General features: G+C 40.6%; 1 protein-coding gene across 1 annotated transcript; it reads right to left on the bottom strand.

Moving 5' to 3' along the window:
• Positions 1-521: 521 nt before the first annotated feature.
• SPTY2D1 (SPT2 chromatin protein domain containing 1) lies at positions 522-18,779 on the bottom strand (the record flags this gene model as incomplete). Its single annotated transcript, XM_079708020.1, has 6 exons — positions 522-615; positions 1,577-1,654; positions 3,126-3,297; positions 5,523-7,127; positions 8,365-8,479; positions 18,720-18,779. 6 exons carry the CDS (start codon positions 18,777-18,779, stop codon positions 522-524), a joined length of 2,124 nt encoding a protein of 707 aa, XP_079564146.1.
• Between the last annotated feature and the right edge of the window lie 215 nt (positions 18,780-18,994).

Here is an 18,994-nt window from a genome sequence, read left to right on the forward strand (position 1 = left end):
TCAAGTTCTCAATCCAAACATATAGGCTAGGACAGGTCACTTTATTGCTGGCAGCATTAATGGAAGGGCCAGTTTCCTCATCAAGACAAAGTAAATTTGATTGGGAGCCAGGCAGTGCCGTACTCACACATCAGCAGAAGTACGGAAGTAAAGGAGCAATCCTTTTTTTTTCCTTTTAGAATAGCAAAGGAATAACATAAGTTTGGCTGACTTGTGAGCGGCCCCACATGAGAGTGCATAGCTCATCAGGATCAAGGGTGGCACCTGTGAACAGTTAGCTTTGTAAGAGCGCTCACTGGGTGTTACATCATCTGCATTACAGATTTCACCCTGGAAAGTATCTGAAAATACTTTATGCTCTAACGACAGCCTGCAGATAGATGACAGTATGCATTCCTTCTCCTTGAGTACCTAAGTAGAATTCTAAAATTAAAATGATAAGGGGCTTCTTCAGTCTGAAGGCAGGACTTCCTTGCAGCAGACTGTTTTCAGAATTTCACAAAAATAAATAAAAGCAGCAGCTAATGCTTCTTCAGCTTCTTGGCCTTTCGACGTCTCATTTCTTCTTCTTCACGTCTCATTTCGTCTAAATCTTCTTGCATACCTAGTCTTAAACTGTCAGGAAAAAAAAGGGGGTATTTATCAATATACATGAAATTACCACTCTCTTTAAAAAAGCAAAAATGAAATTTCAACTGAGAGCTTACATGGAATGTGCTGATGCATTCAAAATGCCTCAAGCCTTAACCACTGAAAACAGACTAAGCAGGAATACTTTTTACCAGGAGCCACTGCCACTGCCTCAAGTTATAGTGGGAAAAAGACCTTACATATAACCTCAACACCTTAATATTCCCATTACAGTAATAAATATAAATTATCTTGTCAGCTTTAAAAAATAAAGAACAAGAAACATTTATTCAATAAGTAACATGCTTTTCTTTTCCCTTCCCAACACTTTAGTTTGATATTTTATCTAATTAGAGGAGGGACGGCAAGAGGGAGAGAGAGGTTTAATATTCTGGGTTGAGAATGAGGTGAATTATTTCACCAAGTTAACATTATAAACAAAGTAACCATTTGTTACCCCTACCCAAGAAATGATCATTTATTTGATATCAGGTGGCCAAACAGGAATCAGACATAGGGAATTTCATATTCCTCAACAGGTCCTTGAGGCCAGCGGTGGTACAGGTTAGCAAGACTGAGATGTATCTGATGTGGAAAGGGAATTAAGGATGGGGAAAGAAAAATAAGAACATGCTACAACAGGATCAGGGGAGGCCTCTAGCATTTATTGTGTGCCTACATGGGTGAGTCACTGCACTGGGCAACTTGTACATATTATCTTAATCCTCACAAAACCTCAATGAATAAAAACAGTATATTCTCATTTACAAATGGGAAAACAGATTTAAAAGGCTAAGGAATTTGTCTAAAGCCCCACAGCAAGTAAGCAGGATTGGAATTCAAACAGCATGGCCCAAAGCCCCTGCTCCCAATGATGCAACTGAAGGAGGGAACAGAAAAGGATTTTTAGGACATTTCTGCACAAACGTGTTACATCTGTGCTTACCTCTTTGCTTCTTCCTTCTGCTGCTCTTTCCAACTACTCTCCATGTAACGTAAGGCATAATCACTTTCATCTTTGTATCTGATAAAAGAAAATCAAAGTTGTTAAAAAAAAGAAAAACCCAATTTTCTAAAGGAACTACATCCTCCTGTTTTTAAAATCAACATCTTTATAACTAAATCAAACATACATTTAGGATTATTCCTCCTTGTTTGGCAGACAGTGAGGTGGGCAGAGGTTGGGTAAAGGGGAGATTCTAAAGTAAAGATAAATTAAATGACCCCTTAATATTTCCAGAAGGCAACTATTCCTGAATCTAATTTTGATCAAAGTACCAATCCAACAACGTTTGCTCAACTCACTCACCTCTATTTACATGATAGTTTATATTAAAATCATAAAAGCACAATATATATGAAAATTATTATATATATATTAATCTCATTTGAGTTTCATGGATTCAGAACAGAGATTGAGGCAGATAGCAGCTTGACCAAAAGCATACAGCTAGCTTATGACACTACTAAGATTAGGTTTTTAGATCTGATTTTTAATCCAGCTCTTTCTTCTGCTAAATTTTTTTTAAAGACCTTTTCTTACTATTGCCTTCTAATTTCTAATATCCATGACTTCAAAGGAGAGGGCAAGTGCTGACGGATTTACTTATACAGTTGGCCCTTGAACAACATGGGTTTGAACTGCATGGGTCCTCTTACATGAGAATTTTTTTTCATACTACAGTGCTACACAATCCATGATTGGTTGAATCTACACATGTGGTACCACAGATAGGGAGGAACTGGTACACAGAGGAACCATATATACGGAGGGCTGACTATAAGTTACATATGGATTTTTCCTAACCCCTATACTGTTCACAGGTCAATTGTATACTACCTCATTTAATCCTCCCAAATGTCATTTAAAAAATAACTTACTCAAGTTTACCCAGCTAGTAAGCTGTGGAACTTCCATTCAAACCCCGAGCTTTGCTCTATATCAGTGCTTCTCAAACTTTAATGTGCATATGAATCACTTGGGAACCTTATAAAGCTGATCTGGATTCAGATCTAAGGTAGGGCCTGAAAGCCTGCAGCCTGCATTTCTAACAAGTTCCCGGGTGACGTCAATGTTGTTGGTCCCATACTGCTTGCTGTTCAGGGACCACACTTTTGAGTAGCAAAGCTTTTTACATCAAAGAAAAGCAGGTGTCAGATCAAACTGGCTTTCAACATAGCTCTGTGGATGGCTTTCTGATTTCAAAGCCAATCCATTTCTACTACACCAAGCTGCTTCACTCTCATTAAATATATATCTTATAAGGAGAACAGTTAAAAAGGGATATTTTTTGGCCCTCATACAAGTAACTACACAAATAATTCTGCATTAATTCTTAAATATTAAGTGCCAAAAAAGTAAATCTAAACAATCATCCAAGGATTCCTAATTAAGAATTTTATTCAATGCCTCTACTATTAATGTTTATTTTTTTCCCCATAGCATGGATTATTCAAAATAAAAGTATATATATCTAAATCTTCTTTAGCCTTACCTTTTTCGGTCATAGCCAAAGATTTCTCGAATGTGCTTGGATATTTCTTCCTGAGGTTCTCCTTCATCTTCAATAAAATCTTCCATTTCAGAGTCATATTCATCATCATCTTCCTCCTCTTCATATTCTCGCTGCCTTTTGTAACTACCAGGGAAGGGAAGCCTTTGAGGACCTAAGAATAGAAAAGCCATTATTTATAAGATCATTAAAACTTGTAGTCCCAACAAAGTCCTATGTAAGCTGAGATTTTAAGAACTCATTAAGATGGTAGCCTCAAAAACCAGAGCCAGGGTCTTCCCTGGTGGCACAGTGGTTAAGAATCCGCCTGCCAATGCAGGGGACATGGGTTCAAGTCCTGGTCTGAGAAGATCCCACATGCCACGGAGCAACTAAGCCCGTGCACCACAACTGCTGAACCTGCGCGCTAGAGCCTGCGAGCCACAACTACTGAAGCCCGCGCGCCTAGAGCCTGTGTTCAGCAACAAGAGAAGCCACCACAATGAGAAGCCCGCATGCCACAACAAAGAGTAGCCCCTGCTCAACACAACTAGAGAAAGCCCACGCAGAGCAACAAAGACCCAACGCAGCCATAAACCAACCAACCAACCAACCAACCAACCAGAGCCAGCAACTGGCCCCCAGCATGAACTCATTACTACATCATCCCTGTTGCTTCATGGTACCCACAAGGAATAGAATTCCTGTCTATCCCAGGGCTTACTAGAACTGTTACATTTTCTGGCTTAGTAGTTCCTACTGTTTTGGATTTAAAAGACTAGTACAATTTCTTAAAAAAAAATTACAAATCACTAAAGGATCACTAATTTTACTCATGCCAAGAAAAGATGCCAAAGGTAACAATCTACCATCTATTATCACCATAATTCCATTAAAGTTTTAAAAAGTCCAATGAAGTATGACAGATTCTCAGATATGGATAACTGTTCAAACTGAGCAAGTCTGACTTTAAGGAAAAACTCACTGCATCATCCTAATTTTTGTCATTTTGCCAAAAGACTGATTAAAAATTCTGCAAGACAGGCACTGATCAATAGACCAGTATCTGGGAACAACTGCTTTCCAGTCCTTGATTACAGACACTCCCTTTGTTGTTCTACAGTTGTTTTTAATATGCGTGGCTTGTCTCCTTAGCTCGGAGTTTCTTTAACTTTAGCACTCTGACATTTTGGGCCAGATATTTCTTGGTTATCAGGAAGCTGTCCTGTGCAGTGTAGGATAATAGCCTGGCCTCCATCTACTAGATGCCAGTAGCATCCCATCCCCAGTTGTGTCAATCAAAAATGTCTCCAGACACTGCCAAATGTTCACTGGGGACCAAAGTTGTCCTTGGTTAAGAACCAATGTTTTTGGGCTTCCCTGGTGGTGCAGTGGTTAAGAATCCACCTGCCAATGCAGGGGACACAGGTTCGTTCCCTGTTCCGGGAAGATCCCACATGCCACGGAGCAACTAAGCCCGTGCGCCACAACTACTGAGCCTGCGCTCTAGAGCCTGTGAGCCATGACTACTGAAGCCCGCGCGCCTGGAGCCCATGCCCCACAACAAGAAGCCACCGTAATGAGAAGCCTGTGCACCGCAACAAAGAGTAGCCCCTGCTCGCCGCAACTAGAGAGAGCCCACACACAGCAACGAAGACCCAATGCAGCCAAAAATAAATTAATTAAATAAATAAATTTATTTAAAAAAAAAAAAGAACCAATGTTTTGACTGAATTAGGACGTTTAAAGCATGGAATCTCATCTTTTGTTTCTTTTTATATTCTCCACGGTGCCTAACAAGTGCTTCAACAAATCCTTAATACTGTGTAGAAACTCTGACCTAGCACTTAGTAGGTGCCACCAATGGTCCCATACCTTGGGACGGCAGAATCCTACAGGACTGGTAGCTAGGGCCACTGTAAGAAGCAGAAATACAAGGCAACCTAAAATAGTTCCTGGCACATAGTGGTGCTTAACAAATATTTAATGGACAAATAATGCAACAAAAGGCTTCAAGCTTACAAATACACTCCAGTCCTTGAAGACAGGTGTCTATAGTCTTCATGAAGAGGTAAAGATGAATTCATTCATTGAACCACAAAAGACATACACACTCACTCTGTCTTACAAACCCCATAGCTAAGTTTACTGCACTTAGAGACATTACAGGAGTGAACACAGAGGGCCCTAGATAAGTCTCTTTCTAAAGAATTTTCCAAGCCATGGTTACTAAAGGAACTCTCTGGCATAGGACAGACAAAACATCAGGATTCTATCAACACAAGAATACATTTGAAAGCACATAGAAGAGTTCAGAGGGTCTTTGGTTATATAAAAAAAAGTATTCTTTCCAATTTCCTAGTGACAAATAAATACTTTTAGGGTGAGGGGAAATTTTACCTTGGGCAGATCTGTAGCCAGATAAGGAAGGCTTCATTCCATTCATCTGTCCATTGCTGGATCGGCTGATTATATTCTTGGAAGAAATCGTTTCTGAGACAACAGTGCATTTGGGCTTCAGAGAGGGACCTGAGGTACTAACTGTTCGCTCAGGTCCAAAGCTGCTCACTGGTCTACCAGGGCCTGAACTGCTGACAGTTCGTCCAGCTGGAACTACTGACTGGCCAGGGCCATTGACTGACCGCCTAGGGGCCCCTGAGCCACTCACTGGTCGTCGGTCATGTGGACTGCTCACAGGCCACCCAGGGCCACCAGAGCTGCCCACAGGCCGCCCAGGGCCACCAGAGCTGCCCACAGGCCGCCCAGGGCCACCAGAGCCGCCCATAGGCCGCCCAAGGCCACCAGAGCTGCCCACAGGCCGCCCAGAACCACTGGAGCCACTGGTAGGTCGCCCAGGGCAACCTGAGCTGCCTGCAGGTCGACCAAGGCCACTTGTGCCACTGACTGTCCGTCCTGGGGGATTTAAGTCACTGGTTGGCTTCCTGGTCCCACTGACTGATCGCTCGGGTCCTGAGTTGGAGCTGCCATCCTGGCGCCTGGGCACGGGGCCAGAACTAACTGTGGGCCGAGCAGTCCCTGTGCTAGGCCTCCCAGGGGCTGAGCTGGAGCTGCTGCCTGGCTGCCTGACACCTGGACTCTTGGCCTTATTGTGTGGGGTGACCATGGGTCCAGGCCTGGAACGGCTAGGATGAGGAGATTTTTTGGCTTTGTGCTCAGTAGCAGATTTTGGAGTCCCTTTAGCAGAAGTCTTTGGGATACTTGGTGAACAGGTGCTGGAGTGGGGCTTTCCAGCCCCATTGAAAACAGGCCTGTCACGGCCCTCACAAGGCAAGGGCTGGGCGCAATTGCCAGATACTACTTTGGTCCTTTCTCCTGGCATGAATTTGGATGAAGATAAACGCAAGTGCTTCTCATTAGCTGTGCTGGGTCTGGATTTCTTCTCAGCATAAGGAAGGGGAGTACCCTTGGAAGAAGGATGCATGTCTCCGGAACCTTTGCTAAGTTTTGTGCCCACACTTTCTTTCTGAGAGGGTACTTTTCTGGTTGGTGGTAATCTTGCATCTGTCTCAGGTTTCCTTTTCCTCCGCTTTTGTTCAAGGAATTCTCGCTCCCTAAGTTCTTCTGCAGTCATAGGCCGCTCTTCTGGCTTCTTCACTACCTTTATCTCCAATGGTTCGTACTGCTTTTTCTCGGCCAGCCTGAGTAGATCATTGAAGTTCATGAGTGGTGGGGCACTTTTAAGGGGGACCTTTGGCTTGCTTTCAACTTTAGGACGTTCTTGCTCTTCCTCATACTCTTGCTCTGACTCTGCTTGATTGTATTCTAAGAATTCATCCTCTTCCTCCATCTCAAACTCTTGGTCTGTTCCCTGGCTAGTGTGGGTTTGCATTGCCTGCCTCTTCTTTGACTTCTCCTCAGCAGGAATCCCATCGTAACCGTGGAAATTATCCTTTGTCCTCTTGGCCATAGCTCTTGCTTTCTTGTCATGTTTTAGCTCAATTCGCTTTTTCACTAGTTCTTCTTTTCTCCTTTTCTCTTCCAAAGCTAAAAGAGGCAAAACAACATATTATTTCAGGGTCTCGATAACAGTATGTTTATCTGATATCAGTAGGTGGCCAAAACCAAGCAACATTCAAGTTACAGTTTGAAGAAGTTCGAAGACATCTAAGAATCAAATGAGGAAGTCATTAAACAAGTATCAATTTGAGTCATCTTTACATAATGAGTGGGTCACATATGGGTTTTTCTATATGACTAAGCAAGGGAGAGTCTTGGCTTTTAGCTTTAAATATAGAAAATAGTTCATACCAAATAAATATACCAAGTTAAGAGAATATTCGTACCCACTTAACAGTTGTTATTAATTATGAGTCAGTGGATACTTAAACTTATTGAATTAGTTTCCTTGTCATTTGCATGAAGTAAACCTACTGCTTGAGTTTACTCATTTTACAAAAGTGTCCCTATTTTAACCTTTTAGGTAGCACTCTTATTTGTTTATTTTTTTAATCTTTTCGGCTGCGTTGGGTCTTTGTTGCTGTGCGCGGGCCCTCTCCAGTTGCGGCGAGCGGGGGCCATTCTTCGCTGCTGTGCACACACTTCTCATTGCGGTGGCTTCTCTTGTTGCAGAACACGGGCTCCAGGCGCGCGGGCCTCAGCAGTTGTGGCACATGGGCTTAGCCACTCCGCAGCATGTGGGACCCTCCTGGAGCAGGGCTGGAACCCGTGTCCCCTGCATTGGCAGGCGGACTCCCAACCACTGCGCCACCAGGGAAGTCCCTAGATAGCACTCTTAATAACATATTTTTTAAAATTAAAATACAAAGTAGGTAGAAGCAGATTCAGAACCAAGGTCAAGGGGGAGTTCCCTGGTTGTCCAATGGTTAGGACTCAGTGCGTTCACTGCCGTGGTCCCGGGTTCAATCCCTGGTCAGGAAACTAAGATCCTGCTAGTCATGTGGTACAGCCAAAAATAAACAAACAGGAAAAGAACCAAGGTCAAAGAATGGAGTTCTTACTTCTTAGTGGAGAGCTAATATGGCCAATTAGAAGATATGGTCACTATACCCAAAAAGCTTTTAATTTAAGAGGAAATAAAAGATAACATCCATACAAATGATCAACGTAAGAATATACGTAATGCTATAAATACAGCTGACTCAGACACATACACAACAAATCCATCAGCCTGTTATGATATTACAAACATCCACTGGTTAGGTACAAGCTAGTTGTGAAGATAGAAGACTTTAAAATTGAGAATAAGGCTAGAGATTCATACCTTTTTGTCTGAGCTCTTCTTCTTTTCTTCTGAGAAAAGCCTGGACAGCTGCCGACTGGACACCCTTAACTTTCGGGTCTTTTTTGGGAGGCCCCACTGCCAAACTGTATCTTTTCTAAAAATAAAAACAAAGGAAAAGTTATACACAATTAACTTTGAAGCAGTAGAGAAGTTTAAATGTTGACTGAAAAATCTATTCTGAATAATTAAGAGATCACATAACCCACATGAAAGCTTAGCTATAAAATTTCAGGCTAAATATGATTATACATGACTATTTTTAGGTGCAGAGTTTCTTTAAACATCCTCAATAATACATAAATGAACAATTGAGAGAAACACTATTTTCAGGCTATTTTCCCAAAAAGATACCTGGACTGGGGGAACTGAAAAAAATCACCACCAGAACAGATTGAGTGCTTTAGAATTCTGACTTAAAAGATTAGCCTTCTTCAGAACTTTCCAAACAGAAAAAACTACTATCACAACTGTTTTCCTCCTGAGTACCCTACTCCAGATGATTTTTATAGCTGCTTCATAGGTTACTTTGCTTTCAACATGAAATACTGAGATTCTACTTTGACCATGGGCAAAGCTGGTGGCCAGCCATAGCCAAAAAGCATTTCAAAGAAATTTAAGCAGCAAGAAGGGCCCAAGTCTCTGTAACCTTTAAGTGCAGCTCTATGTTCGTTAAATATTAATTTGCCACACAAACCCTTTTAGACAGGTTTCCATGTCACCCAAAAAGTACTTACATTATCCTGGAACAGATGGTATTTCTCTGGGCTTTGATTTTTATCTAACTGCACTGGGAAATGACTAAAACTAGAATAATGTTAATTTAAACTATAAAAGGAAAAATATTTCCTTTTATTTTATCATTAGAGAAGTATGATAAACAGAGCTAATAACTCAGACCAGGATGATTAATCTCTAGGACCATTCCAAATTAAATTTATGGGATAGGAAATAAGAATTTTTTAATGCCCTCCTTCTTTCGTCTTAGACAGATGACATTCTTATCCACTCAACCTGATGCTGTGCTAGTTAAGAAACACTAACCTATGAGAACAAATTGAGCTACTTAGGAACCAAAAAAGTGACTCCCAAAATGTGTATGAAATTCCTGGAGGAAAGCCAAAGGACTCATGCTTACTACACAGCTGCCAAATAGAAGGCATCTTGAAACAGGCTGGAAGTTCCAGCTAAGTTAGTCTACCAACAAAGCAGCTGGCCAAGAAAGCAGGCCCTAATCCAACCTGAAAATCCTACGTGATAGCAATGCTTGAGACCTGACACATCCCACATAGAGAGAAATTCCAAAAGAGAACAACCAGATTCCTTTCCCAGTCCCCTTGGCTGTCATAATAAAATCCTTTAAGAAGTCCATATCTTTGCAAATTTAGTTGCAATCCTTTCCATAGTGGATTGCGACCCAATATGTAAAGGAGAAAGGAAAGGGAAAGGAAGACAGGAGAAAAAGAATACTGCTTACCTAACTAGATATATAAAATTTGTCATGGTTTACAAGAACCTCAAACATAGGCCTTATCCACAGGAAGCTCACATTTTCTTAACAGAAGTGCTACCATGAAGATGATTCAAGTTGCATAAGACACATAGACTCATAAGCAGAGGCACACACTCACTCTACCCCATGCCATCAAGTAGATATGTGAGAAGAGGAAGGGTGGATTTGTGTTGCCAAGGCTCAAGATTTTTCTGTCCCTGCCAACTATATAGCCCAGAGATTCACCTGCCAAATCAAAGCTTACACAGGGCTCCCCCTACCCCAAAATGCCAATATACACATTAGTGTTAATTATTTAAAACAGGATTGGTTTGTTACCTAGGTATGACAGCAGCAAGTGAGCACTTCCTAATTTGATTTCAGGGTAGACATCTTTCTTCCTAACCTGGGACTTAAAGAGGTAGGTAATGGGATATGACTAGCAGAAAAGCTACTCTTGACTGAATACAAGCACTGAACGAGAAAACCACAGTGTCAATGGGGCAGTTTAATGCCTTGTTTACTAAGCTTCAATCATTCGCATATCACTTTCATGATTTTTGCCCTTTTATAGTATACCACTTGTATTATTATTTACTAATTTTAAGAAAACATGTAGATCAAACACCATGACTTATTACTACAGCTTTACCTCAAGCAATAATACCCATAAAATAACAGGCTTGAAAGGCTAGTTATATTTTTCCAAATCCTATCAAAATATATAACTTAAAAAATGCAACTATGTGAATAAAACGTATTTGTGTATCACCTAAAATCATAGTACAGCCAAAGCTATGCGTACTTCACTTTGGGAAACACCGACTGGGAAATATAAGCACAAGAAAGACGAACACAATAAAGAAACAAGGGAGGGGGTTCAGGAACTCGATTCACTCAGAAAAGAATCCCAAAGACTACTTTGAGCTTTTTTCAAAGTATACACCTATTTTCATCAATTCACATGCCAATTTCAAATTCAGCTTTTATTTTTAAACACTAACCCTTAAGGATACTTATTAAGCTGGCCTCACATTTAACCCAACAATTTTGCTGTCCTGTCCATATGATGGAGAAGGAATTCAATAAATCTATACAACGTCTTACTCTGCAGGCCTGCTGGGAAACAATTTAAGTGGGACAAGGTCCTACTTGATGACGCTTAATCTTATTTACTGACACAAGCTGAGTCATAATTAATAGTTTCTTACATCCTCTGTATCTTGATGCACTCAAAAGCAGATACCAGGAGAGTATTAAAATATTCTCTTAGGCAAGTTTAGATCAAAACCTAGAAATCTGGGGAGAAAAAAAAAGGGCTGGGTCTCCAGAGATAATAATGATCTTCTTTTTTAACATTTTTAATGAGATTTAATTCACATACGATAAAATCCACCCATTTAATATGTATGAGTATATTCATAGAGTTGTACAACCATCACCACTATCTGATTCCAGAACATTTTCACCTTCCAAAAAAGAAATCCCTTACCCTTCAGCAATCATTCCCCCATTCCCCCTTCACCTATGTCCCTGGCAGCCACTAATCTACTTTCTGTTTCTATGGATTTGCCAGTTCTGGACATTTCATATAAATGAAATCATGCACCTAATGTACCACTACATAGTGACAGAGATATATCATAAAATAAGGTAAAATTTAGAAGCCGTAGGTAAATGATTATGTAGATAAGTGATTATACAAAGTAGGTAAGATTTTTCAATTAAAAAAAACTTTTTTTTCTCCATCTGCTCCAGAATTTCTATGTGAAACTCTCTCTCATCAGACTTTACTGAACACTTACAAGTGTCATCAAAAACACCAACAGGGTTACTGCCCAAGGCTTTATTAGGCTGGAGTTGGAGAGCTGGAGTAGGGAGCTAGATGGATTCGAGCTTTACAGACAACAACCTTCCTCACCACCCCACTTCCGACAGCATTAGCTCCAGCCTGAGCGCCAGCCTGCCCAACACATTCCAGACTTGCCAGCCCCCACAACGACATGAGCCAATTCCCTAAGACAGATCCTACTGGTTCTGTTTTTCTGGAGAACCCTGACTGCTACAGTGGTCTTTCCTATCTTACTACTTTCACTTAGCATAATGTTTTCAAGGTTCATGTTGTAACATAGTCAGTACTTCATTGCTTTTATGGATGAATAATTTTTCATTGTATGGATATACCATGTTTATCTAATCATCAGTTAATGGATATTTAGGTTGTTTCCACTTTTTGGCTATTATGAATAATGCTGCTGTGAACATCTGTGTACAAGTTTTCCTGTAACGTGTATTTTCCTTTCTCTTGGGTCTATCACTATAGACGTTCCTAACATTGAGCTGGCTAGACTTTTGAAAAAGGGGTTGCAGTCAGACCCTGGTATTAGAAGATTTGCTGTAACAGAATATTTTATTAGTCTCCTTCTCCCACAGAGGTGCCCAGCAGAGAACCATGTGTTGAAAAGAAAGCTTCAGGCTGGTATTACATTATATTCCATTTAATAATGCAGGAGAACTGTCTGCACTTTCTCCCACATCAGATGGTCACATTTAGCTCTAGCAGCAACACATCAAGACGCATCCACCAATTCTGTATCTGACTCAAGGCACCAGGCTGCTTCATTGTTTGAGCTTCATGAGAAGCAGCTGGACAAGAGTTTCTTTTATCCTAAGTGTACCCATTTTATTATACTGCAAGCCGACTCAGTCATTCTGCTGGGCCCCAGTGAAAGATCCACAACAGTGAAGCACATGCCATTGAAATACAGTATCAGAGATTTTGCCAAGATTTGTAATTCTGAAGCCAAGAGACCTAAAAAATATTAAGTCACTTTTAAACACATGTGTTCCTTGCATTGAAACTATACTGTCATGGTCAGATTAAGAAAATAAGGAGCTTTCAGTCTGGAAATATATGTTCACCAAATATGTTATATTAGAATCAATAGTCAATTCCTTCTTGAAAGCTGTTCTTTAATCAGGAGATAATATATTGTTGTAATTGTAGAAAATATATATTTCCTGATGGTTTTATATAAATTAGAGGTTTATCATTGGTTACAAATAGGAGTTAGAAATATTCAAAGAATATATCCTGGACTTCCCTGTTGGCGCAGTGGTTGAGAGTCCGCCTGCCGATGCAGGGGACACGGGTTCGTGCCTTGGTCCGGGAAGATCCCACATGCCGCGGAGCGGCTGGGCCCATGAGCCATGGCCGCTGAGCCTGCGCGTCCGGAGCCTGTGCTCCGCAACGGGAGAGGCCGCAACAGTGAGAGGCCCAAGTACCGCAAAAAAAAAAAAGAATCCACCTGCCAATGCAGGGGACACGGGTTCCAGCCCTGCTCCAGGAACATCCCAAATGCCATGGAGCAACTAAGTCCATGCGTGACAACTACTGAGCCTGCGCCCTAGACCCCACGAGTCACAACCACTGAGCCCGCGAGCCACAACTACTGAAGCCCGCGCATCTAGAGCCTGTGCTTCACAACAAGAGAAGCCACCACAATGAGAAGCCCCGCACACCGCAATGAAGAGTAGCCCCCACCCACCGCAACTAGAGAAAGCCTGCGCGCAGCAACGAAGACCCAACGCAGCCAAAAAAAAATAATAATAAAATAAAAGAATTTATCCTTAACTTTAATAATGACTACACAACTTCTACAATCTTCTCAAAACATCACACTCAGGGAATGAATGCAGGCCTGGAAAACCACTGATTTGCATTAGGCTTGCTTAGCTGGGTAGCTAAGAGGGTGAAAATAAAACAACCAAAAAGCATGCTATTCGAGACTGCTATGGGGTCAAATGTAAATTTTACTATTATTGTGTTTAAAAAGTATACCAGATTATATAAAATGTATCAAATGGATACCTCAGAGCCTCTAGTCCAACCTCATGTTAGAAATGGCCCCCAAAAGACAACTGTGTATTTACTACTGGCTATCACTCACACAATTTGTAGCAGTGTCTGAATTAGAATCTAGGTCTCCTGACTCAGGGGCAAAAGTGTTCCCACTACAAAATGCTTCACTTCTAACTTAATCCCAACATTTTCATCTCTAGCTCGAACCTCATTCTTAAATGCTATTCCCTAATTTCTATCTGCCTCTTAGATCGTGCCATTACCCCAAACAGGTCCACCACTGAACCTTCCCTCAACCTCAGACTCTATTTCTGTTAACTATGCTGGCACTCTCCCAAACAGGCTGTAAATCTCTATCCTCCAGTTTCCATATGCTGTTAGTTTGGTCTTTAAATTTCTCTCCCATCAGACTTTACTGTACACTGAGAAGTGTCATCAAAACAACAATAGGGTTACTGCCCAAGGCTATATGAGGCTGGAGTTGGGGGTAGGGAGCTAGATGGATTCAGGCTTTATAGAAGACAACCTTCCTCACCACCCCATTTCCAAAAGACTCTCCTCATTCAACACAGGGTAGTGATTAAGAGCAAGAACTCTGAAGCCAGTTTGCCTGGACTACATTCTCTGCTCTGCCATGACTAACCCTGTCACTTATTAGCTGTGTGACTCTGGGAACATTTCTTCATCTCCCTGGACTTCAGTTTCCTGATCTGTAAAACAAGCTTCTGTATATGGTTATTATGATGATTAAATTAATTAATATACAAAAAGTGCCTAGAACAGTGCCTGGCACAAAGGAAGCACTATAAATGTTAATTGTTGTTACTATCATCCTTATTATTCATAAAGAGATTGTCTAGGTAGTGATGGGGAAGAGAAATAACATAATCTCTGTGGGGCAGTAGTTTCTAAAAGACCCTTTCCCTAAAACACCAGTTCATAAGTACTGCTCCAGGCTAGAAATCTAAAGCTGCCCCAGGCACTACAAAGTCATCTTCACATCTAAGAGTGGGAAATAATCCAGTTATAATCAACTATCATCAAGGGTTACAAAGTGACTGCCTGCAGAAACTTTTTTGTTGGCCTATACTATTCTTTAAAAGGAAGTATAGATGGACAAAAAGCACACGAAAAGAGGCTCAACATCACTAATTATTACAGAAATGCAAATCAAAACTACAGAATGGCCATCATCAAAAAATCTACAAACAATAAATGCTAGAGAGGGAGTGGAGAAAACGGAACCCTCCCTCACTGTTGATGGAAATGTAAATTGGTACAACCATTATGGAGGACAGCATGAAGGTTCCTTAAAAAACTAAATATAGAATGACCATATGATCCAGTAATCCCACTCCTGGGCATATATCTGGAGAAAACCATAATTCGAAAAGATACATGCACCCCTATGTTCACTGCAGCACTATTTACAATAGCCAAGACATGGAAGCAACCTAAATGTCCACTGACATAGGAGTGAATAAAAATGTGGTACACATATACAGTGGAATATTACTCAGCCATAAAAAAGAACAAAATAATGCCATTTGCAGTGACATGGATGGACCCAGAGATTGTCATACTGAGTGAAGTCAGACAGAGAAAGACAAATATCATATGATATCGCTTATACGTGGACTCTAAAAATAAATGGTACAAATGAACTTATTTACAAAACAGAAATAGAGTCACAGATGTAGAAAACAAACTTATGGTTACCAGGGGAAAGGGGGGGCGAGGGATAAATCGGAAGATTGGGGTTGACATAAACACACGACTATATATAAAATAGATAATAAGGACCTTTTATTGTCTAATAAAATAGATAATAAGGACTGTGTATAGCACAGGGAACTCTGTTCAATACTCTGTAATGACCTATATGGGAAAAGAATCTAAAAAAGAGTGGATATATGTATATGTATAACTGCTTCACTTTACTGTTCACCAGAAACTAACACAACATTGTAAATCAACTATACTCCAATAATAATTTTTAAAAATTCTTAAGTTTTTAAAAAATAAAAAAGGAAATATAACCAGCACAAGGAATATAGCTAGTATTTTATAATAATTTTATATGGAGTATAATCTATAAAAATATCAAATGACTATATTGTCACCTGAAACTAATGCAATATTGTAAGTCAACTACACTTCAATTTAAAAAAAAGGAAATGTAACTACTATAAAGTACCTATATTCTTACCCTCAAGGGTCTATAGCTCCCCAAATCCTTATATGTCTGATACCACATGAAGGCTTCCCCTTACTTTTTGATCTGAGGGTCACACCAGAGCTACAGTATCTTGTCTGGGATGATTTTCAGACTGACTGTGAGAAAGACCATTTAACTTGCCTCATGCGCTACAAGCCATCAATTATAGTTACTTGTAACCTGTAAGAATCCAGATTCTAAGCTCTTCTATTCTACTAAACAAGACAACCACTTTGCTTTTGTTAGAGGAACCCAGGGAGAAAAATATTAAGGGCAAGGTTACCGAAAATATCTTTCCTCCTTTAAAATAAACAGAGCTAAAAACAGTGACTGGTTACATCACCTTGATCAGCTGTTTTTTTGTATTCAGTTTTCCACTGTGAAATGATAGCATGCTTAATATTTCTAGGCATGATACAATCCTTCTTTTAACTAAAACATTATAAAGATAACTATTTCTCTTAAAAAGAAACAATGTAAAAGAAAGCTGTCCCAATGGGAACTGTTCATTGCTTTTCAAGTCATATACAGTAGACACTTCTTAAAAATAAAAGCCCTGTAAAGAGTTCCAAATGGCTGTACAGGTGTTTCAGATTTTAGTCTCCCTTGGATTTTAGTCCAATCAATGCTAGTGTACTTCTTTTCTGTAGCAAAGGTGTGACACAGGAACTTGATGACTGAAATCGAAAGTCAGCTCCGATAGGATCCAAATGGAAGGTGGGGGAAGAGATGGCTAAAAGAGAAATATGAACCAAGCACTAGAGAAGGATGCAGTTATCTGCAATTACTGCAAAGCCTCTGTGGTTCTCAGACCATAATTCAATCAGTAAAGTTTTTGTCAAGCAGGGAGGGAGGGAGAGAGAGAGAGAGAGAGAGAGAGAGAGAGAGAGAGAGAGAGAGAGAGTGTGTGTGTGTGTGTGTCTGTGCACTTGCAGAAATGTTTTTCTTGACTTGGATGGTGGTTTATAAGGATACTTGCTTTGTAACAATCTTACACTGTACAATATGTGTTAGATTTCACAAGTGATAGTGTGCTCTAAAAGGCTTTACTTTGAGCTGATAAAGCAAATATTCAATAACTTAAAATAATTAGATGAATCGAGTAAAAACAAGATAATGGATTAAATTAAATACAATCTTGCTCTATTCCTCAATAGTTTCTTTTGTGACTTACTTTCATCTGAAGTAAAAAGGTAAGGGTTATAATGCTGATAACTAAATCAAACTTCCAGGCTTACTAGCTTTTGGGGTGGGTGGGAGGGAAAAGCATGCTTTCATGAAGTACATGCCTATGTTCATCTATTAAATTTTAAATGACCACCAATTTACCCATTTTCCTTTTTGCTTCCAATCTTTGTTATTCCAAATATAGATAAATCGATAATATATATATTCTGAAATACAGACATAGTTTGAAAACTTCTGCTCTAGAAATATGTACTTTTCTCTCAGCAACCATTGGTTTTTAGAATAAGAAACGAGTAACTTGGTTCTGATTCTTCCACAGAATAGTCTTCGGCATCAGGGCTAGTATTATCTATCTTTGACCTCCACTGAAATTGAGTAAGATGTAGAATGAGATATGGACCTAATTTATGCAAATATGAATGTTACTAGATCCAATATCGACTTGTCTAGGAAATTTACAGATGCAGAAAGTAATTCTGTCATTCAAGGTTTCATAACTTCAAGATCATTCGGAGTATTTCGGATGGGATGTGAATATATATAATAAGCTGATGAATATCAGTTTTATTTACCAGTTATTTTACTATTTTTAGATCAATATCTTCAAAAGAGTAAAAACAATGAGCCAGCCTCAAAAGACAAGAAAAGCGCAGGGGAGGGAAAAAATATTGCAAATATACAAAAATCTAAGAAATGCATAGTGAGAGCTCAATAAGGTCCAGTTGAATTGACTTTAAAAGAGAGCCATTTGAGCTCTACACCTCATCGCTCAAACCGCAGGTGACACAATGCAATTTATCGGTTTACAGCTGGGCTGTGGTACCATCTGAGGATACAGAAATGATTAGTTTATGCAAAACAGCTACACCCCCGCAAAGCAGGCACTCTCACCCACTACCTCATTTAAAGTCTTACACCGCTCTGCGAATATTAGCGAATTAGCAAACCTTACTGAGTAAATGGGACCTAGATTTGAAACAAAGACAAATCTGGAAGACCACAAATAAATGGAAGCTGAAACTATTTCACTCATTCTGTTGGCCAAGGATTTCGTGGAATCCACTCAACTCCCGCCTTGGGAGGTGATAATTCAATCACCTGGTTGGTTGAGTGGGTGGGGCCACAAGTCAAAGAACTTTTTTGGGAAGTCACAAAACGCTGACCCAAAGATCAGTGGGAAATCGCCTCAAAAGCTATCAGGCCAAGTCCCTAAAATTCCTGAACTCCCCAACCTCTGGATTGAAGTTTACGCCGAAGCGAGAAACGACTAGCGCTAGATTGCACTACGTGACAGGCATGGCTCTACTCACCAGCGCAAAGTTGCAGGGGTAACAGCCTAAACAAGCCGCTCGTCAGAAGGCTCCCGCCTCGCATCTCAAGCCCGCCTTCACCCCCAGTACTCAGAAGTACATGTCCAAGAGAAAAAAACAAAACCACCAACCAACCAACAAACAAAAACGCCGTCCAGGTCTTTCCTCTCCCAGAGCCGACAGACGGATTCCTGGAAGTTCCATGGGCCACACATTCGTAACTGGAAGTCCAGGATCTCCTACAGTCGCGCCCCGGCTGGTACTTACCGGCACGTTGTTGACACCTTGTGCTTTGGAAGCTATCAGGAGAATTTCCCTGAAGTCCATTCTGGCCGAGGCGGAGGGCTGGGCCAGCCTCTCGGAGAAGAGTGAACCTGCGCCTTAGCGAGGCGACCAGCAACATCCGAATGAACTGCCTGACCAGCCCCTCTCCCACCCCCCCAGTGCACAACCACTTCCGGAGCCTTCCAAAGCCGTCTGCCCACCCTCTTTCCTCCAACGGCCAGTACCCTTCCAGGTCCGCCGCTTCCCTCACTTGTTTG

The sequence above is a fragment of the Hyperoodon ampullatus genome, assembly GCF_949752795.1.
Source record: "Hyperoodon ampullatus genome assembly, chromosome: 7".
Classification (NCBI taxonomy): Eukaryota; Metazoa; Chordata; class Mammalia; order Artiodactyla; family Ziphiidae; genus Hyperoodon; species Hyperoodon ampullatus.